Genomic DNA, 27524 nt, shown 5'->3' with positions numbered 1-27524 from the left:
CGTTGCTCTTTATTTAAACACCACACAACATTATCCATATATTGGTTTATCAAGTTTTTAAGAATATGGATTTCATACACAGTGCTTTATTTCCAGTTAACTTTGTTTAGGAGTTTGTATTCTTTTAATTGCTTCAGCCACAATAAAATGTACACATCCCCAGACAAAATCTACAACATATTAAAGGGTTGATATTAAATTTGTTTGGAGCTTAGTTGGAATCATTTTGATGGGGGCAAAAAAAAATCCCTTAAAACAATCCTGACACAAATAGATTCTATGGTAGCTATCTAAAACCTTGAGAGTTTATGTTCCTATAAAACCTGGAATGCAACAGAAAAAATAAAAAAACGGTCACTGAAAAGCCATCCAAACAGCAGGAGACAGCGCCCTCAATTATTCTGTCATACGTGAGACAATGGTTCACTGGATAGTTTAATGAGGAGGAAAATAAGTGACTCACTTTGAGTTGTGATGCATATTTATTAGACAGGGACCCAACTATTCAAATCAGTTTTTAGGATACATGCAGAGCGCATATTTTAGATAAACCTGCTTCATAACTCTTCAGGGTCCCTGGGCATTTCTATTTTTTGTGTTTTATTTATTATTACTTTGTGTTTGCATATATTTGCTCATGCAGAAATTCAAAACTAGCCTGCTTTTATATTGTGGGGTGAATTTAATTTTTCATGAATGTTTTTATTCAAGTCTTTAGAGCAATCTGTGTCCCCTTCTGGATTTTGCAATTTGTTTTGTAGGTTTATCCTTGCAAAACACTTCCTTTCTTTTGAGATATTGGAGTTAAAAAGTCTTCAGAGTTTAATATTTTATTATTTTCCACGGAATGAAGGTGTCTTTTTAAATTTTAAATCAGCAATGTTAAGGGACTTATTTTTATATTTTAACTTACAACATTGGAAATTAGCAGGTTAAAATTTAGGGAGATTTATTTATTTTGAGAATTAAAGCTAATGTATTTCTTAAATTGGATATTCTGGTTATTCTTGTTGTATTTTGTCATGTGAATGAATTGCTTTTGTGTCTGCCGAAAGACTACAAAGCCATCCGCCTATATAAGTAGAGACTAGCTGCGTTTTGAACTTTGCATGTCCCAGAGCCCGCTAACCCCCGCAGCGGGCGGCTGCGCCTACAATCACAAATCAATCAGGATGGGCTATTGGGAACGTGGAAGCCGTGCTATCTTGTTGCGTCACGTTAGACTGGCTGCGGCTGATCTCTGCTGGGAATGTGAGTCACTTCTGGCGCAAACAAAGCCCACCCAGTCCCTGCTGGGATTTGGAGCAAAACACAGCAAAGCAGAACAATAATAAAGGAAATCCAAACTTTTACTGAGTGAATGGTAGCTTTTATTTTATTTATTTATTTTTTTTAAATCTCAACACTTTTTCCAACTTGCTTCGTCTGTTAGTTTTGAATTATATTTTCAATTAAAAGCGACTGCCGTGTATCCTTTAACGAGGAATAGGCTTTTAAGAGTGAATCGGTGTAGCGATAGAATGATAGTAGTAAACCTCCGCACTGAAGAGACAGAGCGCCGGGCACGCGTACGGTGCCTTGCGCGCCCCCGCCCGCTGCTGCGCGCTGACAGAGCTGGTGCGGAGACAGAGAGAGAGAGAAAGAGAGACAGAGAGAGAGAGAGAGAGAGCTGCTATTAGTTGTGATAGAAAGCGGCGTCAAGCACATACCGTCTGAGGAGCAGCTGCTGCGACAAGGTGGGTTTAAGAAAATATATTTTATTATGCTCACACCAAGATTCATTTGGCTTTGTCGCATATTTGGAGCGCTTCTGTTTTCAGCGCGGTTGCCATGTCCTCCAGCTTGATCCAGCGTCCTCCTCTCCGCGCTTGTTGTTGTGTATCCGCAGATGCTGAGCGTCGCCGTGCTGTGTGTGTGCGCCGTCGCCTTTGGGCACGTCTCCGCTCGCTCGGACAGCGGCAATTTTCTGGATGATAAGTGGCTCACCGGAAGATGGGATAAATTCAGAGATGTAAGTGACGTTTCAGGGTTTTATTAGTAGATAATACCCCCCACACACTGCCATCACCCAACCCCCATCCTCCCAAGTCCCCCCTTTTTTCCCCTCCTCACAGTCTCACGCATTGGGTTGAGGTCATGCGCTCCTCGTTTTCATCTCGTTGTCTCAGCGACGCGTCACGGGTTCCTCTGCTATGTTTGTCACACGTTCATCAGCATCTTCACTCAGGCTGTGAACAAACCAACAACCATTCAGGGAGGATCCTTGCTTGTGGGGGTGCGTGGGCGTGTGTGTGTGTGTGTGTGTGTGTGTGTGTGTGTTTTTTTAAATTATTTTTTAAGCTGTGTGCTTAACAGAGGTAGCCAAGGCCGCAGAGACATGGAGCTGTCTGTGAGTGGCCGAAAAGGGCCCAAATAGGTAGAGACAGGGCCGGACCGAGGTTGACTGGAACCCTGAGGAAAATTGGATCTGGAAGGCCAGTTTTAGTTGACACTTGTTTAAGCGTCACGAGGTGCAGTTTACTGTGGTTAATAAAAGTTACAGATATAAAACCATTACAATTTATCATCATAGTGTTCTAAAGAAAACTTTTGAGTCATCAGTTTTTTCCATAGAGTAAGCGCCACCACTTCTCCCCCACCTGCAGCTGCACTGTGCTAGTCCACTGTTTGTAAGAGGACTTCTATAGTCAAAAAGAAGAAGGAAAAAAAATAGGCATTTGGCATTAATTGTGAAAAATACTGTGAGTCAAGTAGTGGAAACTAATTAAGATAATTAGGTTTCATACCGCAAAATGTCTGTTTAAGGTTTATTTGCACCTCTGCCAGTTTGATACCTGACTTATTTGGATACTTCAGTTTGAAATTTCCAGGTGAACTTCTTATGTGTACTTTGATAAATGAGGATTTATAATCATTTTCTCTATTAGAGAGTCATATTTTGTAAGAGTGAATTTCCCCAAACATGAATCAGAACCTGTATAATTAGAAATAGGGTGTAAAACGAGATTTTAGTTAAATTCCATAAAATAATATAATATATAATCTAAAAATTTACCTGATGTTTGAATCACCACAGGATGACACATGGCACTGCTGCCTTTCTGCTTTATTTTGCATGTTCTTCCCATGAACATCGGTTCTCTCAAAATACTCTGGCTTCCTCCCATCATCCAAAAACATACATGTTGTGATAACTTGGCTCTCTAAGTTGCTGTTAGGTGCAGTGATTGTGTGTGCCAGTTTCTGCCATGTGTGTTTCTGTGTTACCCTGAGGTGGAGTGGCGACCCTTCCAGGACGTAGCAGCCCTGTCCTCCATTTACCACTCAAGATAGACAGATAAACAGGGAAGAAGAAAACATGAGATTTGTCCATTTGTGTATTTCACTTCACAATTAATCAAAAAAATATTTGTCATCCAAGTCAACTACATTGATACACAACTAGATGTGGGATGAGACAAAAGGGGAACATGTGGGTAAATGGGGGAGGGGGGTGTTACTAATTGCCAAAAGGGGGAATTGACCTGTAGCTGTCTGGTAAGCAACCAGCTGTGGGCTGGCTAGCCTGACAGATAGCATGGCTAGTTAACTAGCAAATATCAACTTGTTACAATTGTACAAAAGAGAAATACTAGAAAATAAATAGCAACAATCAGATGATGTTATACAGTTGTGTTTTGAATGTTTGTGTAAATAGCTTGAAGCTGTGATATTTTTGCTCAAGGTCATCATACCGTGAGAATCTTACAGATTTTCATTCCTATGTTAAATTCTGGTTCTGCTAAACACATCTATCACGTTATTCATTTAATATATTTAATATTAACTAAATTAACATTTAACCTTTTAGATTCTAAAAAAAATAATTTTATATTAATTAATCAACTGACTGAATTTAAAAGTTGGCATATTTTTGAAAACTGTACCACAAAGCAAACTATGAAATGATTTTTTTTGTGAGAATTTTGCAGCTCTTGGCAGTCTCTCACTGGTCTCGCTAGCAGGGGGTTAAACTGTGTTTTATTTGCACTAGTCAGGTGATCAAAGTTTTCTGTAGGAATACAATAAAAACATTTGAAATAGAATTAGAACAAAAATTTTGCATCACCAGGCAGCCCCAAGTTCAGTACACCAATGTAAGTCTCATTGGTTAGCCGTTGTGTTCTCTGCTGGACCTCACACATCACAAATGAGAATATCTGACGTTTAGCTGAACAAATATCTTCAGTTTAGTTCTAATCAAAATGTTCAGGTTTTTTTTTTAAATTGAAACAAAACATCTGCAAGTCAATTTCCTTAATTAGAATGTATTGATTTTTATTGCATAATACTTATTATGTATAAATAAACCAAAACAACTTTTTTACAATTTGGCTACAAAGATGGCCCTTAGAACTGCAGTCTGTGAAGAAATGTAAGCCAAGACAGGGATGCTGTGAATATATTATTATTATTATTATTTCTCTATATTTGGTTTTGTATAAATGATATAAAAAAAATCTCAAGAAATTATTAAAACACTGAAAAGTAGATCATGTCCTCTTGGAGATGGCATCCTTGTGGGATCATTAAATGAATATTACAGGCTGAGTGTCTGATTAGGCCTACCTGTAGCCTACATATGTTTCCCCAGTGATTTGCCTCTTCTCTCAGCATAACAGTGATTTACTGTGAAGTGATCTGGCTGATTATGCTGCTGCTGAAAGCCCTCAGCAGCAGACTATATGTCAGCCACCATTAACCTGGCATGCTAAGGCCACTTAGGGCATTAATGCTCCTGCAGACTCTGGTGGATAATACCTCTGATCATGTGGTCCTGTTGCTCAGTTTGCTGCAATTAATCACCCTCCTCTGCACTAATTCCTGTATCGATTAAACAACCATTTAGTAAGAAAATGCTGCGGGTTTTTTTAGAAGTGCTGTTATCCTTGTTTCGTGCACCGGGCGTCTTGAATGCTGCTTCTCAAGATGTTTTCAGCAAGTAGCTGCTGCTGTTGAAAACTATTGAAATTACTGCTCTGTGCTTCACATGGTCTGTCTTCTGCTAAAAAAAGATATCATGCCTCTAGCTACACATTTAATGGCTCCACAAGCGCAACAGAGTGCATGCTTCAACTTGTACTCACACACACACCCCTGCCCCCCTCCTCTGCCCCACCCCCTCGCCCCCCGCCCCCCGCCCCCCCACATACAATAACAAATATGAGCTTTATGCGCAGCAAAAGGATCGGCATGCACATCAAGCCTTGAAACCATCTTTTTGAGAAAAAATTGTCATTGAATTGAGTCAGAGAAACAACAAGGTTAAGAATTGGAGGAAAATAAAGCTACACACCAACCTCAATAGAAGGTCATTTCCTGTGTGCTACAAATGTAGGATTTATAGCTCTAGAGCCAGAGAGAGATACAGAAGTGTCTTTCTATTTCTTTTTTTATTCGATTTTTCATCTCCTTTAGTGTCGGGACAGACGTTTTCTCTGCTAGCCACGGCAAAGCCCTTAAGCACAGGTGGACCCATGTGATACGCCTCTGGTCCTAAATTGGATTATGCAAATACTCATCCAGGAACAAAAGGTTGGAGAGTAAATTTTACTGGCCATGTGCCTGTTCTATTTATGGTTACCTCTTTTCTTGAAATAAGGAGACAGACAGAAAAACAGACATAGCCCCTTGCCCAACTATTCATGCGTATTTTTCACATTTTGTCATGTTACAGCCACAGATTTCAATAAATTTTGCTGTGATTTTATATTATAGACCAACATAAAGCAAAGTATAAATGTGAACTTGAAGGAAAAGAATGCATGGTTCAATTAAAAAACAAAACAAAACAAAAACCCATAAAGCTGAATAGTGTGGGCTGCACACATAATCAGTATAGAGCTGGGTAATAAAATTATAGCAATTTAGATTTTTCCTTGATAGTTATAGAAGAAAATGTTGATATAGTCCTTCAATATACAGAAAAGATGATAGCCAGTGGTAATAAAAGCTTCTCCATTTTGGAACAATCATATGGCTGGAATAGAGAGACTCAAAGTTAGGCTGACACATGCAGCACAGTAGCAGTCAGACTAGCTAACCTCTATTGTTTGTGCAGCTGCAGCCTCTTAGTTCAGGTAAAGGGTACAGCATGACTGGGGAAAAAAAGAAAAAAATGAGTGTCCTGAAGGATGCAAAAACAGAAGACACAGCGAATGACATATTTAACAAGAATAGATTAGTCATGTGAAAGTATTTTGGCTATTTAAAGTCAGACAGAAAACAAAGTAGCATGCTCTGCAAATTATGTTGAGCGCATGTTCTGATGAAGTTGGTGAATACCACCAATCAGTATTCCCCTAATTAGAATTTGTTTGTGTCTGTTTATTTTAGTCATTAATTTTTTTGTCTTTGAAAATTTCTACAGTCTACAATGAGGACATAAAGATTGAAATTTGTTTCTTTTCCAAGCATAGACAGTGTCTGTTTTATTGTTTTGATTGTTTTCCTTGAAAGCTGCTAAAATTTTCATTGAAGATATAAATCAGTTTTTTTTTGTCAATGTCAATGTCAATGTCAAATTTATTTATATAGCACTTTAAAAAGAGGCATAAAACTGCACCAAAGTGCTGTACAAGGATGACAGCATTTGCTTGTTTATATTGCTTTTTCTTTACTTATTACTAAAATAAAGCAATATTTCAAATGAGATAAACAAAATAGACATTTTAAGAATTTATATTTATTTTATTTGTTTGACATCAACAAAAAGTGTTCTTGTGTTTATTCTTCAATATTTTAATTTAAATATACCTCTTTTATTAATCTAAAGCCTGGAGCTAAATACAGGATAATGAAATATTAGAGCTGAAACAGACTTGACACTATGGCAGAGGTTCACTTTCCAACAGACCTCTAAGCATACAGCCAGAACTACAATGGAATGGTTGAAAGCATATTTATATTATATTTGTGCCTTAGAATGATCCAAAGTTTATAGCTAAACTGAGAATTTGGCATGAGAGATATAAAAATTCACATGCACTAAAAATGTAAATGAGCTTCAGTTATTTTGAAAAGAAAGACTCTTATTTGTTAAACGATAAATAGAAAACCATATTTTTCCTACGTGACAAGAATTGTGAGTACTCTCATAAGGCAATATGTAGATATGATAATTTGTCCATTTTCTTGCTTTAACTGTGAGGCTTGAGTCTTAGCAATAGACTGTATTTAGTATCTTTCATTTCCTGTTTCAGTTGCTGTCTTCGGCGGAGTGTTTTTCTCCTCTTTCACCCAGTAGCATATCAGTACATCGTGGAAGGTATTTGTGTAAATGCCAGCGGTTTTGAAAATGTTCACTTTTTATTTTGCAAGCACTGCAGACACTTGGACTTGTATCCCTGCACAGCTGCCGAGGCTGAAATATTTTCAGAAACAGAGCCCAAATAAAACTTTCGAGATAATTGCTTTAGCATTTTCTTGTACAATTATATCGCTAAAGCTAATATTAATGTTGATTTTCTAGCCAGATGTATGCATGGTAGGCAAAACTTGGAAGTGATGCCAGTCTGATTTATGCCGCCATGCATAATAGAACAAAGCGTCTTCTCCTGTCACAACACTGCCAAGTTGTACATTGCACTCTCTGTAGAGGTTGCACCTCAAGGCACAGTCAGCCTTGAGGTGCAAGGCTGACTGTGATTGGAGTGACACAAGCTTTAAACACAAACACAATGTAAACTGTAGTTCTGTGACACATTGACCACTTAGAATTTTATTTTCGGGGGCTTAATAAAGTGGCTCAGGCTTTTTATTTGCATCTATTGTTATATGACAAGACATTGTTTCAAGTAAACTACCTCACTGATGTAAGATGGAACAGTGGACAAGCAGTAGTGTAAAATCAAAAGAAGAGAATTTGTTAATTTCAGTTAATTTGTTTGTTTATTTGACACAGAAAAACTCTGCAATGAGTTTCTAATCTAGGAGGTAAAGCACACAGCAGACAAATCCCAGATATCCCACTTATATAACTTCTGACTTCAGTTTTGTCCTACAGTGAGATTATTTACCATGTTTTTGCTTTCCATGAAGCTTTCACTTCCAATCAGTGCTGCTAAAGCTGATCCAATAACCAATATATATGGTCCTCACAATCACAAAATTTGTCAAGTCTTTCCCCAAATTACTCTTGGGTAGTCACCATGTGCAGAAACTATGCCTGTAGAGCAACTTAAAGTTTATACAGCAAGCAGGTAGTGCAATGCTGCTTTCATTTTGCTCTAAAAGCCATCACTGGATCTCACACTAAGTGCACAAGATAGAAGCCTGGCTGCTGACTTACTGTAAGCCCTGTTAGAATGGCTGCCGAGACCTGGGGCCTGAGATAAACTCAGGAGAAAGATTATTGTAGCAATGAAGGGAAAAAAGTGATGACAGAGACTTGATTGCATGGTTTACCATGAGAACAAAATAATGCCCTGGTTAGGCCAGTCTCATTAGAAGAGATTATACTTACTATGCTAAAATCTTTTTCCCATTCTTTATGTATTTTTTAGTGTCCGTGTGTGTCCTGTGTTGTTTGTGTTGTGGAGTGTGAATGATGTTGGGAAGGTACAGAGCTTGAGGCCTTTTCCACTTCAGAGCACCTTGGTATGAATTTGCGTGTATTTTGTGCGAGCATGCATGCCACAAGCTTTAGCAAGAAAAACAGTCAGTAGAATTTAACATGCAGGTCTCCTTTTGGACGTTGGTAAAAAAAAATTTTTAAAGCAGCAGATTAGAAACAACAAGAAGCAATTGGGGTACATTTAGGAAAGGTGTAATCAGACCAGCGAAGGTGAGAAACACCTGGATTTTTCTTGTGGGTACACACCCAATGAGCCCACTGTTGTGCTTCACTTTATTTTCACATCCCTTTTTACATTTGACAATGTTAGAACAAATGTCAACTAGTGGACACAAATAGATGTGACCAGCTGCGTTCTCCGTGTTACACTGTTTCGTTTCCACGTTGAATGTTTCTGTTCCTGATTTTCATGCTCTGAATCAGAAGAAAGTCTTCTTTTTTTTTGTTCTGTACGTGTATGTCTGGAAATATAGGACAGTGACACAAGTGTAAGCATACCAAGACATGGCCATCCACCTAAACTAAGAGGCTGCTCAAAGAGTGCATTAATCAGAGAAGTAGCCACTTGGTTGGTTGTTTTGAGAAGGAAGCCATTAGTCCCTTTCAGATACACTTATGTTTTTCAGTTATTTTTTAGAAGTATTTGATATGCCTCTAAAACTGAAATATCAGTATCTGCCTTAAACTGTAAGGGTGTAACATGGGATTGCAGAACTAGTGTAACGCAGCACAAAGCAAAGCAGGAGCGCTGAGAGCAGATACATCATAAACATCATAAACTGGTAGAACCTGATGATGATAATGATATGCTTAAGTTGATGCACAACAACTTTATGTGTGTCTAAAGCACTGAATGCATCTGGACTCACCCCAAGGGAACTCCTCAAGGAGAAACCCACCATAGAAGACGGCTGCAGGTTGTAAACTGCACCCCCTTTGCAATTCCAGCTACATGATCTAAATGGTCATATGGCCTGCAAGCCTTGTTTGATGTGAAGGTTGGTATTAATTGTGGGACTATGATGTGAAGGGGGCTACTGAAAACCACAGAAAGTCCCATTTAAAATTGGCCACATGAACAAGCACTTGGAAGGAGGTCAGATGAGACCAAATTCGAATTCAGCCACTCTAAATATACAACCAGAGCTACAGTGGAATTGTTTGGATGAAACCATTTTTATCTGTCTGAATGACAAAGTAAAAGTTCAGATCTGTAGCCAATCTCTAGCAAAAATAGAAGTTCACAGACACTTTTCATCCAGCCAAATTCTCAAAGAACAATGGGCAAACAAATTAGTCTCTAGATGTGTGAAGCCAAAAGATTTGAAGCTGTAAGAAAAGGTTAAAGGGGATTAAACACAGTGTTAGCTAAGAGGGAGCTGAATATAAGTGCTCACATCTTCCAGATTTGTATGTTGAAAATATCCACGTACCCATTTCACCCAACTTCAGGATAATGTTTTACCTTAAGCCAGTCTTATCACATCAGATGCCGACAGTGTACACTAATGTTTGTACAATGTGAAAAAATTGTCAGTGGTATGAATACTTGTGCTCAGTGCTGCATTTATGTTTTGAATCTATAGTTGAGTTAGTGCTCCTCCAATTATTTAATGTGTTTAATGCTGTCAGATTCCAGCACTCACATTGGGTGTTTTGTGGTTTGTTAATGGGACCATATTTGGGTGCAGGAAGTGCTTTCGTGTTCATTTGTTTGTTTGGATGTTCTCCTGTGTTTGCGTTGTTCTGTTCCGATGTGTCCATTGAAGCCATTAAGGAATCAGACCGCAAGCACTTTTGTTGTCTTTCTGCTGTGTTCACTTCTCTGGAGGGCCCGGCCTCTGTAATGCAATGTTCTCATTATTCTGTTTCAGCCTGCAGAGCTAGAAAGGAACCAACAGACATTTTCTTTGCATTTTTTTTATTACATAGGTGGACAGTAAGCAGGGAAAGAAGAATGGGGTGGGTGCAGAGGGGCCTCTGCTGAATAGGTAGATCAACAATGCAGGGCAGAAAGGCGAAATTGATTTGAGCTGTGGAAGAACAGGAGTTGACCCTGTGCTCCTTATAGGAAGAAAGGAAGTGACACCCAGATAAAGTCACAGTTTTCCTCTCTGCTCTGCTTATTTTTTTATAAGCAGAGAGGAAAACAGTGAGTTCATTCAAAGCCGAAACTAAGGGCATGTTTATAACTCCACAAACTCTGCTGCAGGAGAGGTCAATTTTGACCTACCAATCCTGATTTTAATTTCAACTGTAAACTTCCATCCATCCATTAGTTTTCTGTACATCCTTGTCCCTAGCGGGGTCAGGAGGGGTGCTGGTGCCTATCTCCAGCTAACATTCTGGGCGAGAGGCTGGGTCACCCTGGACAGGTCCCCAGTCCATCGCAGAGTCGTAAACTTTTAAAGTAAATTTCTGCTCCTACTGCTACTAGAATGGCTGGAGTTAGGCCATTTGGACATATACCTATTCAGGCTAGAGATAGTCCAACTGGCCTGAAGCCCGTTGCACTGAAGCCCTTTTGTTCAGTAAATAGGGCCATTACCTAGGGCCATTACCTTAGAAGTACCCTGGTAATGGCCTCAACGCATCTCACAGTTGCACAATTGTTCCTTAGACTTCGACTTCGACTTAGACTGACTTTGTTGTCATTTTCAATGCACAGGGTGTATACAGAACGAAATTTCGTTGCATATGGCTCAGGATAATGTTTGAGGTTCCAATGTTGTGAGTAAAATAAAATACAGTATAAAATATGAATATAAATCTAAATATAAAATATAAAGTGCAGGACTGACAGTAAAATAGAAGTTATTTAGCTCTGTACATGTGCAAGGTATAAAGTGGAGACCAGTTTTTGAGTGCAGTCCAGTTAAGAGTTCAGCAGTCTGATGGCAAGTGGGAAAAAGCTGTTTCGGAACCAGGTGGACCTGCACCGGATGCTGCAGAACCTCTTTCCAGAGGGCAGCAGGGAGAACAGTCCATGGTGGGGGTGTGAGGGGTCACTGATGATGTTTCGGCCTCAGGACACGCATCCTGCATCGATGGTTGACCTGACACTTCGCCCTTTTGCCTGAGCTGGGTGTGGAAGGTTGTTGCCGAAGCAGTTTCTCCTTGTGTGCCTTCTTCTCACTCACATGAGAGTTACCGAACTCTTTTGCAAGCTCAACCAGGAAGTCCACCCGTCTCTCCTGCACCCCAATGCATGCCTGATAAAGCACATGTGCATTCAGTGCTGCCATGTCAATCATGTTTGCCAGGTTTGCTGACCAGCTGTCACATAGTGATGGAACCTTAGTCACCCCCTGCAAGATTATGACTGAAATAAATGCCATTAGTTCTTGTGAACTAAATAGGTGAAGCAGTCACCTATTTATCCTCCACAGCACAAAAGGCTGCATGCAAATTTGCATGTGCAAAGTCTCCCAGATTTCTTTTGCTTACACTTTTTGCATGATTTTTTTGAGGTGGATCAACACAATTAATTTGGTTAGTTTATTTCTAAACTGTCATTTTATACCCTCTTAGCTTTATTTCAAAGAAAAACATTACTAATTTCTTTTAGAAAAACCTTTGCATATTTCTTGAAACAGATTGTATGTTTTGCGAACTCTATGTACATTCGGCAAAATGACCTGGATAATGCAGCACAACATCATGGATCAGCTGCAAAAGGTCACATCTCTCCAAAAACACTTCATGACGAGTTGTAGGTATCATAGATACCCACCCCCAACATGGACTATTCACATTCCTACATTCTGGCCTGACGGTCAACGGCCACATTTACAATTGAAGAAGAATGCTAATTTGAGCCATCAGAGTCGTCAGGGTGGACTCAGGGCCTTTTGGCCCTGTTCAGCCATTCTAGGGAGAAATCGAAAACCCAGCCATTCTAGTGGTAAGGGGCCACTAATTATTTGTATCCAGAGCAGAGTTCAAATAAAATGAGCCAGGATAGTTTAGGAGGAAAAATTCTTGTATAAAGATTAATAGGCAGAAATAATTGTGCCAACCTAACTTTACTTAAAAAAAAACAAACATCTGATATTAACAAGTAGGTTTTTGCATAACAGAATTATTTGAAGCAGAGCATTTCAGTGAATATGATGATTTTAAACCTTCCTCACCCAAGTCCCAACTTAAAAGGTTTACTTCAGTTTCCTTAGACGCCATTGTTTTATGTTTTCAAAGCCTTCTGAGCTTCATAGTGCAGTAGTTTTACTTGGCTGCCTTTAAGGTTTTATTTAGAAACCATTCAAAGCATATGAAGCTTTTCTGGTTTAATAGTGTCATGGCTTTTTCACACTTCATATGCTTACAGTCAAATTCTTTGCAGCTCCCACAAACTTATATTAAATTGTGCAATAGTCTGATAATTGTCTGAATGTTATTGTCTCAGTACTCCATTATACATACATACAATTTATGTACTGTGGTACACCGCTGTTCTGATGTAATGTTTTTCCAGTTCTTGTGTCACTGTTGACCTAAAATTGAAAATGCTTAAACCCCAAAGTTCAAAATAACCAAGTATGAAAAGCTGCACTGATAGCAGCCTGGATGTCAGACTTTAACTGTATTGAAAACAGTTAAAGGAATTTGAAGGGTTGGATGCTTTATTTATTTATTTATCAAACTTTAATCAGTGACTAGGGTTAAGAGTGGAGTAGCATCATCCCTAAGTATTGAGCATGTTGGGGTCAGAGAATAATGGGACTCAGAACTTCTGAAGGCAAACTGTGTGCAAGTATGCATGAGAGTGACTGACTGTGAATGATAAACACAGAAACAATGGAGACCTGTGAAGAAACAAGAAAAGCCTATCTCTGTGGTAGAGAACACAGTGAAGGCACCCAAAGATAGACAAGACGTCTTTGGAGTGAGATGTCTGAACTCACACTGGGCTAAACAACTGAGCGTTCACTATTTCATAATCCCCTTTTACACTTGAATCAGAAGCCAGCACCTGCTGGGATTCTCTGTGGCTCGGCCCTCTATTAAAAGCCAGCAAATCTCTCACCTTGACGCATTCCAGATTTAGACTGCAGGGCTGCAGTCACAGGGCACTGAACTGAGTCACTACCTCAGGGAAGATTTATGTGAAGCATCTAGTTACACAAATGTTTCACCTGATAAAGCTCTATTTCATAGCTATGCTGAAGAGGTTTAAAAGAATATAGCAGTGAGCATATGTAAAGGAAAACATGGAGGGAAAGGCTCTTAAAGTTTTTTTTTTTTTATCCATGTCAGATGATGAGTGTTACATTGACTCTCAAAAGCCTTTGCACACCCTGGCATATATACATAAAATGGCTTAGAATTTACACTTCTCATGACTGGTACTTTTGTACAATTGCAATTTTATCCTTTGCAACCCTTCTGCAATCAGGCCTAACTTTTTTTATTTTTTCTGCTTTCACTTTAATTAATATTAGGTATGAAGCAAAGAAGTTGTTGAAATGAGATAAAAAGTTGCACAAAGCAGACGTGTGCTCACTCAAGCAACAAGAATCTGAGGCTTTCTTCTATAATTCATCCCTAACAAGTTTGTGTGATTGAATTCTCAGGATGGGAATTTTTCCCATTGATTTATCAGGATCTAATTTTTTCAGATGACAAAAGCCTGGGAGTTTGACAGCAACCTGTGCACTTTAGAAAGCCGTTGTGTGCGTTTAGATGTGTGTTAAAGAGCAGAGCTGAGAACCTCAGAATGTTAAAGTATAGCAGTGGGATCTGAGATCAAGGCCTCTCCATCTTGTTAAAGTCAGAGCAGTGCTGACTCTGTCCTTATCCTTCTCTTTATTTGAAGTCCTTTTAGCCACAGAGAGTAGTTTCTAAGGAGGCCCAAAAAAAGTTGCCTCCAGCAGATCAGAACAGACCTCAATTTGCTCTCCAGCTTTTATATTGCAACCCTTTTACAAAATTCAAAATTATCTTCAGTGGGAAAGGGTACAACCAACATTCAGTCCCATACCAGATGACTCTGGCTGGAGGAGTCTCCCGGCTTTATTTGCTGCTTCTCAGACTGTTGCTGTGTGAGTAAGAAGTCCTCAGAAACAAGCTTAAAAACAAGTTTATCAACTGAAGCATCTGGCACAGGAACTCTGAAACCCACAAGAGCACCAGCCTGCAAATAAAAAGCAGTACAATAAATCTTGTGTACCTGTCAGCAGGCTGACTTGCACCACATTTTCAGTTCTGCTGCATGTGGACCTGAATTCGGCTCTCTGTTCCTCTCAGAAAGTCAGGAGTTGTCAATAATAGTTTGTAAGATTGTGTTTGAATGTTGTCTGTGTGTTTATGGCTAAAGGAAGCACGTTAGTTGGTCTTAGTGATTATAAAGTGTCCAAAGTGCAGTTATTTACTGAATTGTATTGTAAATGAGAAAAAAGGCTATAATTTTAGAAAGGCCACGATAACACATATTATCTCAGAGATGATTATTTGGACCCTTTTCTTATTTTGTTGTACAGGATTCATTTTCCTCCATTTCATGCAGCAAATTAGCTCTGTATCTTGTCAAATTTTTGCTGATGATAAACTGATTTACATATCCCTCCAAATCCTGATAATGTTAGAGCCTACACTGACGCTTAGAAATTAAAAACAATATTCTCTACTGAAATGACAATAAAACAGATGCTGTTATTTTTTCCCCCAAAAGACATTCCCCAAAAAATCCAATAATAATATCCAGTCCTTTAGAATCTTAGGGATTATTATCAAATACTCTACTAAAAATAATATCTAGATGTCCTCTTAAATTTTATTTAACAAATTTAACAAATTCATTATTGGAAGGTTTTTGCTAGAAACAGCAATTTGTGCTTTTGTTTAGTAACATGTAGACCACCAGAGCTACTGTATCTTTATTCCTGCTAGAGCTGAGAGTCAGTTTCAGGCTTACAAATTCTTACAGTTTAACTGAAAGGATGCTTAATGAGCTCCTTTCCCAGCTCATATTACCCGAGTCCCCGTGTACCTTCACTAGCTGCCAGCTGCTTTATCGATTATATACAGACAATTTATTGGATCAATATAAGAACTTTGTGGCCGATTCCTAATCTCTGATTTTGTAAAGCTCTGACCTGCCAGTATATTGTCATATTGTTTTTTTTACATGATTCTGATTTCTCTGCAAGAACTATAACATTAAATATACTTTTCCTCCCCTTCCTGTATAAGTGATGATTCATTATTTATTCTCTGATGCAAAGTAATGCACTGCATAATAAAGAGTTGTTGCTGTAAAATATGGTTTTAGTAACTGTAAGCAGCAATGTCTGTGTCTGCCAAAGGGAACCTAGTTCCATCTCTTAAATGTGAGATATCCAGCATTTCCAAATCCAGTATGTTTCATGACTGAAACCTCCACACCAAGAGTTGTTTTTGTTTAGTGCGTCCTGATCATTGCTTTTATTTACTCTTAAGAATTACATTCCTCTAGCTCATATTACCTTCAACGTTCCATGCACAACTACAGAGTTCTGAAGTATATTTTTTAGATTAAAATGTTTTATTTTTGTTAATAAAAGGTTAGTTAGCCAAATTCCTTCTATTTAATAAATCACACAAGGTCGAAAGACACGTGTCCAAAAGAGCCAGTGTAATTATTGAAACCTGAAATATGTGTGTCATTTTACATATTTATCCTAGAATGAAAATCTTGCAATTACATTGGCTAATTTCTTGTAAAAAGTAATCCAAATTCTTCCCAAAGATTTAAAAGTTAACACATATCATAAGTGAAGATGATGAGCAGCTAGTTTCAAACCAGCACTTTATAATCCTGTAAACACTTATTGCTACAACAATATAAAATGCAGTAGCATGTGTGGTTTTGTTTCCTAGATAGCCACATGCCTATTTTATAAGGCAATATCTATGTTTTAAAATTAATTCCTGGTTCTCTGTCTTTGTAATGCTTTCTCCCAAAGGAAGTTGAGGTTTGTATGATGATTATTTTTGGTATTCTGCATTGAAAGACCTATATTGTTGTGCTTGTAGTGAACAGTAATACCTTCTCAGAATATTCTCTGAACATTTTTTTTCTGATTATGTTTATTGACTAAATGTGTTTCAGGAGCCTGGAACATGGACTCCATCCAAGCCCTTCGATCAAGGTGGGTGAGAATGAGAAAGAGCAAAGCCCGGGGTGCTTTAGTTATGTAATGAAACAATGAAAAAAAAGGAAAATACACCAAGAGAAGCTCACTGACCTCTAATTGTTCTGCGGTTTCATTAACATCATTCGAGTTGCAGGTGTTATTAAATTCCCAGAATTTGAAAACAAATGCCAATTTTATAACACAAGATGGTATTGTAGATGATAAACACATGTCATGAAAAAAATTGTTTGGGCCCATAAATATAATTTTTTTTCTGCAAGCATAGAATTACAAATATAATGCAAATGGATTAGAAGCAGCTTTTGATGATCATCAAATGTTGCATAGATTACTGGCTGACAGGTTAAAGATATATTTTACAACTATGATACATTGCTTCTATGTTGCCTATGGATGTATCTTAAAGTTCTTACTTGAACTCCAAACTTGATATGTCTTGGTAGCAAAAATTGCTACTATAGGTGGAGTCAGAACATTTCAACAACGAAAAAAAATAATCCAAACCTGAATATAATTAATAAACTTTCCAAGTTATTTTGTGGGTGTGATGGGTAAGGCTAAAATATAATGCTTATCTAAAGTCTTACAAATTCAGAAATTTTATAAGACTATATTATTGTTGCCAGAAAACAAGTTTTTTGTCCAAACAGGTGTTTGTTCAGGACAACTTTAATGTGCTCTTTAAATGAGGATTAACCAGATTAAGCTGTGTCACAACACTTCACCTTAGATATGCAGTTCATTAGCATTTGTTTCTTAACAAGTTAACTTGCTCCCCCTAATAAAGTTTTCACCTGCAACAGTTTGTCCTAGTGATAACGTTTGCATGTTTTCACTCTGTTTTGACCTGACTCTGATGATTTTTTCTCATAACATATTTCAGTGGACTTTTCCAGTTGTTTATGAGGTTTAGCAATTAACCTTGACAAATTTATAGACTGCTGTTTCAGCTGCTGTATGATCACAACGCTCAGAGGAAGTCACATGACTCTCACAGACAGCGCTGCAGCCGGAACTGTCATTTTTTTGTGAATGTGGGTAAAAATCCTTAGATTCTTGGGAATACCCAGGTCAATTAAATGATGTGCATAGCCTTTTAATACAGTTTTACAAAAATGTAATGGTTTTTTGCGTTTATTTTTAAATCAGCTGCTCAGGTTGTGGACGCAGATTAAATCACAGTCAGTGCAACAACATCAGGTCCTTGGGGACTGGAGAGGATGCATTCTGTTGGGCATCTTGACTCGATAGTGGGGATCGGATGGAGAAGTTCCTACGAAAAGAGAAAAACTCTTTTCATTTAATGACACCAAGCAGCTAAAACCAGGAGGATTTTCTATTCTTTGATCATCTCATTGCTATTTGTATTACAGACAGTGGTAATCTCCTGCGCTCATCCAGGCACACCAGGACATGAACATATCCTCTCACTTATCAGTGTATCGTCAAACGCACCCACACACACACACACACACACACACACACACCCAACACACACACACACACACGGCCAGGGAAACAATAGCATTAGGTAGTGCGTTGGAGGATGGAGGCAGGATAATCTGCCAAAGCTGCTCTGAGATTACAGTAAGGTTCTTTCGAGCAGAGGTCATTCGCAGACTGTCCTGACCACAGCCAATGGCTTTGGATCTTGCTCTTAGGTCTGTTGCTTAAAGTTGACATTGGATCAAAAACTGTATCTACCGAGATCAAACCATCTCCCAGAGAATAAGATGTAAAATCAGCTTATATATATAATATACTTGCTCAAATTTACACAGGATCAGATCCATCAGTCAAAAACATGAACAACTCTCCCACATTCAGGCTGCTGTAAGATCAAAAGTAACCTCTAAAACCAGGACCATCTGTTTTTAGCTCTAAGAATATTTAACAGTGTTACGGTGTTCTGTTCAGGGCAGCAGAGACAGCTAGTAACATACAAAGAAAGAGTGACTGAAATAAAAGCAAAAACTCAAACAGATCTCACATAAATTCATGTTGCTTAGATATTAAAAAGTAAAAAGAAACAATACACAGCTTAACCCAAAAGCTTTGATGCTGCATTAAAAGAACAAAAGGAAAAGGAAAAGGAAAGTGTATCCGTGGAGGATTTTTCCTTTTTCTTTGTTTACCCTCGCAGGCTTTTGCCGACTGCTGTCTAGGAAACTCTGAGGTTTCAATTTGTTGCAGTGTGCACACATAAATGCACTTTACAGAGTTCTCATCATATACAACTTTGTTCTATGTTTGTAGCTCTTGATCCAGCCAAAGACCCCTGCCTGAAGATCAAATGCAGTCGTCACAAGGTGTGTGTAGCTGAGGATTACAAGACTGCCTCATGTGTCAGCCAGAGGAGAGTTAGGTAAACACACACACACACACAGGCACACCCCCACATTACGTCTTTCTATTTTCACAAGGACATTGTTTTGATTTCCATTCATTTTTCATATGTAGATATGTTACCTTCAGTTGTCATAAAAATAGTTTTTTTAGTTTTTTAAATAATTATTTGAAAACTGTTTTTTATCACACAGGTTATCTTTGTCTGGAATAAAATTTTGTTTGATGGCCTGCTGATTATTTAAATGTGCTAAAAAAGCAAGGACAGGAGAAATCTCAGAGGGGGAGAACATTTTTTTTTGTATATTTTCTACTTTACTTCAAATGTAACATTATCTTCTAAAGAGATGAAGTTCTAAAATGCACATTTTAAAAAAGAAATAGGAGTGAATAAAATATTAACATTAGTTGAATTTATGTCCTGTTTTTCATCACATTTCATCCCATTCTCAATTGTCTCAATGACCAAAGCAACTGTTTTCTTTAGTTTTTCCAGCTGGTCTCCTTGTTGCCAGGCTCTCTTGTGACTGTTGTGTGACATTACAGCTTGGTCCAGTTACCCAGGCGCTGGCACTAACTTTCAGCGGACATAAAGTGCTGCCAAGTGATATGAATGGGCTTTGTTTGTGTGTGTTTGAGTCTGGGATGCCTCAGACTGGACAGAGAACAGTAACACCACACTGACCTCATTTCCCTCTCTTAGCAGCAACACAATTCCCAGGACATTGGGAGAGCAAATCAATCAAAAATAATAATAATAATAAAAAAATAATCATATACAAATACCAAATCCTTGTTCCAAGTCTAAAACCATCGCGAAGAACATGACGTTATGTAGCAGATAGAAAATGCAGACTGTGTGACAACCGATTGGTGAAATTATCTTTTTATGTTTTTGGTTGTCACCTCCAGTTTTAAAGATGCCAATTTGCAACCGAGTGCTGGGTCGAAGTGCAAGCCGTGTCCTGTGGTTCACCCCTCGCCTGTTTGTGGAAGTGATGGCCACACCTACTCCACTAAGGTACCCGCTCATTTCAGCACTCATTGGGCTTTCTGTTATTTTTTTGTTCTGTTTTGTACACAAGGGAAGCAATTTTTAGTTTATATTTGTTGCAGTTGAACCACATCTGAACCAGCTTAGTATCTCTAATCTCTCTCACGACAACACCCTCCAATTCCTTTGGGGTATTTCTCTATAAAATTCATAAAGAGAAAGACTAAGATATTTGTTCTTTCATCTTTATAACATTGATGACGCGTGTCAGGACAGGATGGAGAGGATCTGTAAATCTAAGTTTTTATGTCGTACCACAAGTTCTCAATACGGGTTAGTCCTGAATGTTGACTGTACAGTAGCATTCTAGCAGATGAATATTCTTTAATGTCCAATATCCTGGCTGTATGCTAAGCCCTTTGCAGTCATTAACCGGATTGCCCTGTATTTAGTTCCATCCATCTTCTAAACAACTCTGACCGGCTTCCCTGTCCCTGCTGAATAAAACCTCCACAGCATGATTCAGCCACCACTATGTTTCACAGTGGAGTGGTGTGTTCAGGGTTATGTGTAATTCAATTAAATTCAAGTCAGTTTGTTTAGATGGCATCTTTTCAGTACAAACGTCATATCAAGAAAGTCATTTCAAAATAATCACACAAATGTTCCAATTTATCCTAGTTTTCAAACAGTTCTGTTCGTTATTCAACCTAGCTTAAAGGTTTTCAATCAATGACTTGCAACACTCACTCCTCTGGAACGAGCATGTTGTGTTTGTTGACTTTACAGCAATCCTTCATATCGAGCATGCACATAGTGACAGTGGAAAGGAAAAACTCCAGCAGAACACAGCTTAGTACGGTTTAGCCGTCTGCCATGACCGACTGGAAGTCATACAGACCAGATACACAAAAAGAAACAGCTGAACTGATGCAGGATTATTCTCTATGTTCATAATACGTAAAATGTTAATTGCAGTGAGAACAATTAGTTGCTGGCAGCAGTATTTCTGTTCTCCAGGAAGGCAACACAAGCAAAGTTTATCCTTCAGTAACCTAAGCTTATGGCAGCATAACTAGAGATAGTTGAGGATAACCCAACACCTGGAATGAGGCCTGCAGGGAGAACTGACTTTCTGGACTATGTTTCCCCACTGGATTGACCGGTACTTTCTACCTACCTCTTCTCTCCCACTCCTCCACTTGGGGAAACATCTCTGGTTTGTCTATAAGCTGTATCAAAAGGAACATTTTAAGCTTAGTCTTAAAATTAGACTGGGTTTCTGCCTCTCAGAATCAAACTGGGAGCTGTTTCCACAGGAGACTAGCCTGACAACTAAAGTTACCAGGTTCAATGGGTGTCATCTGTAGATTTGTTTGACTACGGATGCCATCCATTTTTAATGTACAATCACTGTACATTAGATGTAAACTGCAACGGTGTACTGTATATACTACAAATGCCACTTTTGGTTCCTGAAATCAATAGATGCTATACACTTGACTTGACTGCATTATGTTGCCTCCTGCCAGGCCTCCTTTCCACTAGAGGCACATTTCAAACGGGCATCATTTCTCTCAACTCTCACCCTATAACTCTCATTATTTGTTAATTTCCTCTTCTCACATTCTGGTGCTGCTTCTGTCTTTGTTTCCCTTTAATCAGTGTAAGCTAGACTACCAGGCATGCATCACCGGAAAGAAGATTTCCGTAAAGTGCCCTGGCATGTGTCCTTGTCCCCCTCAACCTGAGCAGGGCTCTGCAGAGAAGAAAGGTACACCGTTCAGCTGGAAATGTCATTTGTATGGGCAACAAAACTTACATAAAGTTTCTGCAAAAGCGTTTTTTATTGTTAATATTAATGAGGCTTATCAATGAGTCATAGAATGAGACTAAAGTTTAAATCAATAACACTTCACAGTGTGCAGTGAATCAGATCTGAAGGAGGTGGTGAGTCGCCTGAGAGATTGGTTCAGAGTGCTGCACGAGAATGGAAACCACCAGAGAGTCAAGATCCAAAAACCGGAGAAGAACAGTGAGTCACAACACACTTTCACTGAGTCAGGACATTTATGCTCACGTAGACGGTCCATAGCACATCTTTAAACTTCCTCACAGAGTTCGACGTTGGGACGTCACCAATCTGCAAGGACCCTCTGGGTTGGATGTTCTCCCGACTGGACACAAACTTTGACCTCCAGCTTGACCAGTCAGAGATCAAGAGCCTGTATCTGGACAGGAACGAGCCGTGCTCCGACGCGTTCTTCAAGTCATCTGATACGCATCCCGACAAAGTCATAACCAGCTCTGAGTGGTGCACGGGCTTCCAGAGGTATACAGGTGGGTCACTTTCAGTTTGTTCAGGGCTGAATGAACATTTCTCAGATGTGACTCCTGAGAACTTTGTGTCAAACTTAACCTGAGTCATAAAAATTACTCCTCTCATTAAGCCTGACTCCAGTAACCATTTTCTTAATAATTTTTTTCTAATCTTCTTCAATTCTACAAGCATAATGTATTGACACGTTATGTTTCAATAAAACTACAGACTAAAACGTCTCAGGCCTTTTGCAGCTTCTAAATATAGGATTGCTCTATATTTTGAAGTTCTTTCAACCAGGTAAAAAACAAAATCTTGATCAGGTGTGTTTAGTTAAGATAAAGGAGACTCACCAAAAAACAAGAACTCATCTAAAAATATCTGCACGTTCGCCAAAATAACCCCTTTTGTTCAAAAGGTTTTAAGAAAACATTTGAATGAAAAAAAAATCTATTTTTAATTAAAATCATTTGGAAAAAGTACAATAAAAAATTGTTTCTCAAACTGAAGGAATTTATACTACGATGCATTCAAGATTTTCAGTTTGAAGACATTGCGTCAAACATTTGCTTCACTAAGGACGAGAATCTATATATATTTTGTTACAAACGAACAACAATGGTTCGCTCATTGCAGCTGCAAGAGCGGACGCAGCATGGTGAGGAAAATCGTTATCAAAACAAAAGGTACGTAGCTCTGCAGCTTGTTACCAATGTCCCCGTCTCTCCCTTTCAGATTCCCCATGTAAAGCAGAGCTTTCCAGCATCAGCAAAAAACAAACTGGGAAGAAGTTACTTGGTAAGCCACCCTCAGGTGAACAAATCCACCCAAAACTTTGCTTCTCCTGCTTACTGTGTGCTTCTGCTCAAATCTGCAGGTCAGTATCTGCCTTCCTGTGACGAGGAGGGTTACTACAGGCCACACCAATGTCACAGCAGCAGTGGCCAGTGTTGGTGTGTGGATCGCTTTGGCAACGAAGTGGCGAGCTCACGCACTCACGGTCCTGCAGACTGTGGTATGCAAAATGCTGGAAAACACAGCGTCAGGTTTCTGAGCTGGTGGAAGAAATGAAAGCATGTTGTCCAATTAATGTGTCTATATTTATATTCAGGGCGCTTGGGTAATGGCTGAAGACATGATTTTGTTCTGTAAAATATCAAAACATAATGAGGCAATGTAGAAGGAATATCATATATAAAATCAAAAATAAATATCTTTTTTATATGCATTTTTGTCTACAAGGCATGTCAAAAATTATTTATACACAAGTTTTGAATTTAACTGTAAGTAACATTATTTACTTACCTTTAAGTAACTGTAATTAAGTGACTTACTTACAGCTAGCTGCTTGCAGCTAAGTAAGTATACTTACATGGACAGAAACGTTGTGGTTGTAAGTCTCATTTTTATGTCAAAAGAAAAGCCAAACTTGATTGCTACCTTTGATCTTCATTTTTTTAGCCGTCTGCCAGATCACATACATAATTGGTGTCGAACTCATTTTCATTTTGGACACAAAGGTGTATTTTTTTTAAGCTAATTTAAAAAATACAAACTGTCTGTACAAAGAGTTTTTTTAGAGCATAACATTTGAATCACCCAAGAGTTTATTGAAGGAGTGCAATACTGAAAACCAATAATGATAAATAATGCTTTCATTTCCCATAGTAGATGGCAATTGGTTTATGAAATAATCTTATAATCAACCTAATCAGATTTCAATTTTAAATAAAAACTGTACCTAGCTATTTGCAAATTGTTTTGTTCATTGACATTTAGGGAACATTTTCACAAATCAGTGATGCACTTATGCTATGTAAACAATCTTTTATGTAAGTGATTGATTTTTTTCTTTTTTGTTCGGTTTTTTGTTCTAGGTGTAATTCTGGAGTCTTCGGGGGACCTGGGCAGCGGTGACTCTCTCTTCACCGACGACGACGAAGATTCATTCGTCCTTAACGACCAGGCAGGTATGGACGACGAGGATGATGAAGATGAGGACGATGACGATGATGAAAACGATGAATATTTGTCATAATTATATACATTATATAAAATGACAGAAAAAAGAAAATGAAATAACTGTATGTTTGGTCAAATTGCACGTTTCTAGGTGAATCCTCCCCCCAGGCAGATAATTCATCATACTAACAGCCTACAGACTCTTCTCTGTGTATTGTTTCTCTATCAGTTGAAGGAAAGAAAAAAAATCTATATTTTAGAAAACGGTTTCAGATTTTTCCCTCCTGTTTAACTAGAAAGTATACGTGTACACTTGTATTTCAACCAAGCAGAGAATATAACTATCTGACAAACCAGTCCATTCGTTTGGATTTGGTCACTTGTGCAAAGACCTTTTTTTCAGTGGACAGTCCATGTCTTTCAGTGTCTCGTGTCCTTGTGGAACACTCCGATGCCTGAGTGTGTTGATGCCTGAAGGCATATTGTTAAAGAGATTTCCTTTTTCCCCTCATTCCTCCATCTTCTTCACTTCATCCGTCCGCTCTTTTTATCCTTATCAAATGTTCCCGTGTATAGGTGGGACGTTGATGATGTAGATAAGAGAATATTGCACTTGTTAGGTTTCTTTTGATCTCGATTTTTTTAAACTGTGACGATAACTTTGTGGTAAAAACAAGATAAGGGTTAGACATGCTGCAGCAGATGAATTAACGTATACAACAAAACAATCATAACAAAAAACAATCAGAAATGTGAGCTGCTGTCAGAGGCAGATCTAGTCAAATCATCACAGGCTCAGAAAGGATAATAAAAAAAAAAACACTGTTTGGCCTCATGTTTTTTTTTTTCTTTTGCTGCAGAAGGGAATTATTGTTATCTATTTTTCTAATCCGTCATAGGCCGAATACTGGAGATGAAACAGATTTGTCTCAGCATGTCTAATACTGCGTAATGTTGTTTCCGTCTGTAGAGGCAAAGGCCAAACCTTTGAGGAACTCAAAATGAAAAAGAACAAGAAAAAAAAGAAAAGAGCTTGCAGTTGTAATAAAAACAAGGTCTTAAGTGTGTACAGATGAAAGCTCCTTAGAGTTCAGAAAATATGATGTTGATGTTTTTATATTTGCAGATGCGTGATTTTAGCACACAGCATAGCAGATTCAATTTCTTGCACATTAAAGAAAGTAACAGAGCCATGCACATTTGTTAGACAATAAATGGTGGATATAAAAAGTGTACACATCTCTGTTAGAATGCTGGTTTTAGTGATGTAAAAAAAGGACTACAGTAAATCATTGACTTTCATATGTTATGACTATTCTGTATAATTCAACTAATAAACGGGAAAATCTGTTTTGAGGAAAATGTGATAAAAAACAGCTGTATTAATCTGCACAATCTGGAACTAATATTTTACGAAAAGAACTTTTAATGCAGCTACAGTGTTTAGTCTTCTTTGACAGGATTCCTTCAACATGCCACAGCTTGACATTATTTGCCCAGAGTTTTCTTCTGGACAACTCAAAGGGATTCTGCCATTCTCAATTGTGGACTCCTGCTATATTATTCAATTTTGTTTTAGTTGGACGTGTATTAAAGCTCCTTTTCATCTTTGGCTTCTAGTATTTCGAATCTTAATCCACCTTTATCATGATGCTGCCACCACCGTGTTTCATTATGGGTGTTGAGTGTTGTTTTTATGCTAAAATTAACTTTTGAAATTGTGGCCCAAATTTATGTTGGATGTCACATGATCAAACATTCTTCCACAAGGATTTGGTCAAATGAGTCAGTTTATAACTTTCTTTATGGGAAGAAAAGGCTTCTATCATGTAACCCTACTACTACTGTTTTCAATAGACAGAGAACACAGGTGAATCTTTTCAAATGCAGAAAGCAACCTGTACTTGCCAATAACTTGTGCAGCTGTTTCAGGATTGCTGTCAGCGCGTTTAGAGCTTCACTGACCCGTTTTAGTTTTGTCTTTTCATCAAATTTGGAGAAAATCCTCATAGAACACCTAAACTTTGTTACAGACAAATCTGATTCACTATAACTGATGGAAAGGGCAACCTAAAGAAGACTGGAAATCAAAAAGGTGCTTTAACATTAAATTAACACTGTGCATACCTATGCAATTGAGTTAATGTAGCCCTTTTAAATTTTTACATTTTTTCCTCTCACGGGTTTGCTTGTTTTTCAGTTGAAATGCTCAGGAGTGCGATAATAAAGGTGGAAAATGTTTTTAAAAGATTTTGCGTGGTCCAGTTTTGCCACATTAGAGACACCTGGCATATTACCAGCGGTGTGTTGACTTTTGAGATCCACCATGATGGGCTGTGGGGGTTTAGCTGTAAGGTGTGCCTTTTTGCTGGTAAGGACATGTGATGAGTTGGCAGGATCACTGACGGCTTTACTCTAAAGCCTGTACATTACAGTACGTTGACTTAGATCTGCCATGTGTTTGGGGTTCTCATTTAAGATGGCGTTACTATGGCTTACATCACTCTTTTAATTTGTCAGATAGTTAAAATGCAGAGAGATACCTTCCAGTTAGGGCATATAAACACTGCTGGATATAAAATGTTTTATATAGAATATACACTGGATAGAGGAAGCTTTGGTTTAGACAGCTTTATACAAGAAGAAGATAGTCAGCGTTTGCTTTTCCATTGTTTCAGTAGCTTAATCTGATCTGCTGTATCTATCTATTTATAGGGTAACTCTTCCAGGGTAAAATAAAAATCTCTCAGCTCAGATGTGTGTGTTATTAAGTCAGACCTGAGATCAGCTAATGCTAACTTATAATAATTACTCTACTATTTGGCTTCATTCTTAATTTTTCTAAACTGTTAAGATCTGAAAAGTGCCATCTAAGTGTCCCTTTTTCTGTTTTGTTTTTTTGTTGTTATTTTAAATTTCCTTCCAGTGTTTGTAATTCTGATTTTAAATTCACTTAGAAACTGGACAACATTGCAGTCTTGACACGTTTTATGACTGTGATAACATGCAAATCTTTTGAAGACCTCGGACACTGTAGCCACTCTTTCACCAACCCCACACTGTCATCACAGCTCTTATAGCGTTAGGTTATGATACAGATGCATTTTTTACAGTGTATGTATAATTTGCTGAAATAAAAGCTGTATTGGCCAA

General features: G+C 38.2%; 1 protein-coding gene and 1 long non-coding RNA gene across 3 annotated transcripts; one reads left to right on the top strand and one right to left on the bottom strand.

The window, feature by feature from the left end:
* Positions 1-1364: 1364 nt before the first annotated feature.
* Positions 1365-1882, bottom strand: LOC114144372 (uncharacterized). The gene is made up of 2 exons (XR_003595476.1): positions 1771-1882; positions 1365-1598 (listed from the first exon to the last, which is right to left on the bottom strand). It is a non-coding gene; the product is annotated as an uncharacterized LOC114144372 (long non-coding RNA).
* On the top strand, positions 1600-27524 carry spock3 (SPARC (osteonectin), cwcv and kazal like domains proteoglycan 3). Of its 2 annotated transcripts, XM_028017112.1 has the most exons (12): positions 1600-1736; positions 1889-2011; positions 16558-16566; positions 16704-16743; positions 19006-19114; positions 20008-20116; positions 21755-21863; positions 22011-22124; positions 22208-22429; positions 23145-23207; positions 23287-23424; positions 24287-27524. In XM_028017112.1, the coding sequence occupies exons 2-12, from the start codon at positions 1889-1891 to the stop codon at positions 24445-24447; spliced, it is 1197 nt and encodes a 398-aa protein (XP_027872913.1). In that variant the 5' UTR covers positions 1600-1736; the 3' UTR covers positions 24448-27524. The 2 variants fall into 2 exon arrangements, with proteins under 2 accessions (XP_027872913.1, XP_027872914.1); XM_028017113.1 differs by lacking the exon at positions 16558-16566.

Source organism: Xiphophorus couchianus, chromosome 5 (genome assembly GCF_001444195.1).
Source record: "Xiphophorus couchianus chromosome 5, X_couchianus-1.0, whole genome shotgun sequence".
Classification (NCBI taxonomy): Eukaryota; Metazoa; Chordata; class Actinopteri; order Cyprinodontiformes; family Poeciliidae; genus Xiphophorus; species Xiphophorus couchianus.
The sequence above is the reverse complement of the archived record's forward strand: the minus strand, read 5'-3'. Positions and strand labels throughout refer to the sequence as shown.

Coding starts and splice junctions, on each gene's coding strand:
- spock3 (XM_028017112.1), top strand. CDS start 1,889: ATGCTGAGCGTCGCCGTGCTGTGTGTGTGCGCCGTCGCCTTTGGGCAC. Junction 16,744..19,005: donor ATCCAAGCCCTTCGATCAAG/GTGGGTGAGAAT, acceptor CTATGTTTGTAG/CTCTTGATCCAGCCAAAGAC. Junction 21,864..22,010: donor GGGCTCTGCAGAGAAGAAAG/GTACACCGTTCA, acceptor AACACTTCACAG/TGTGCAGTGAATCAGATCTG.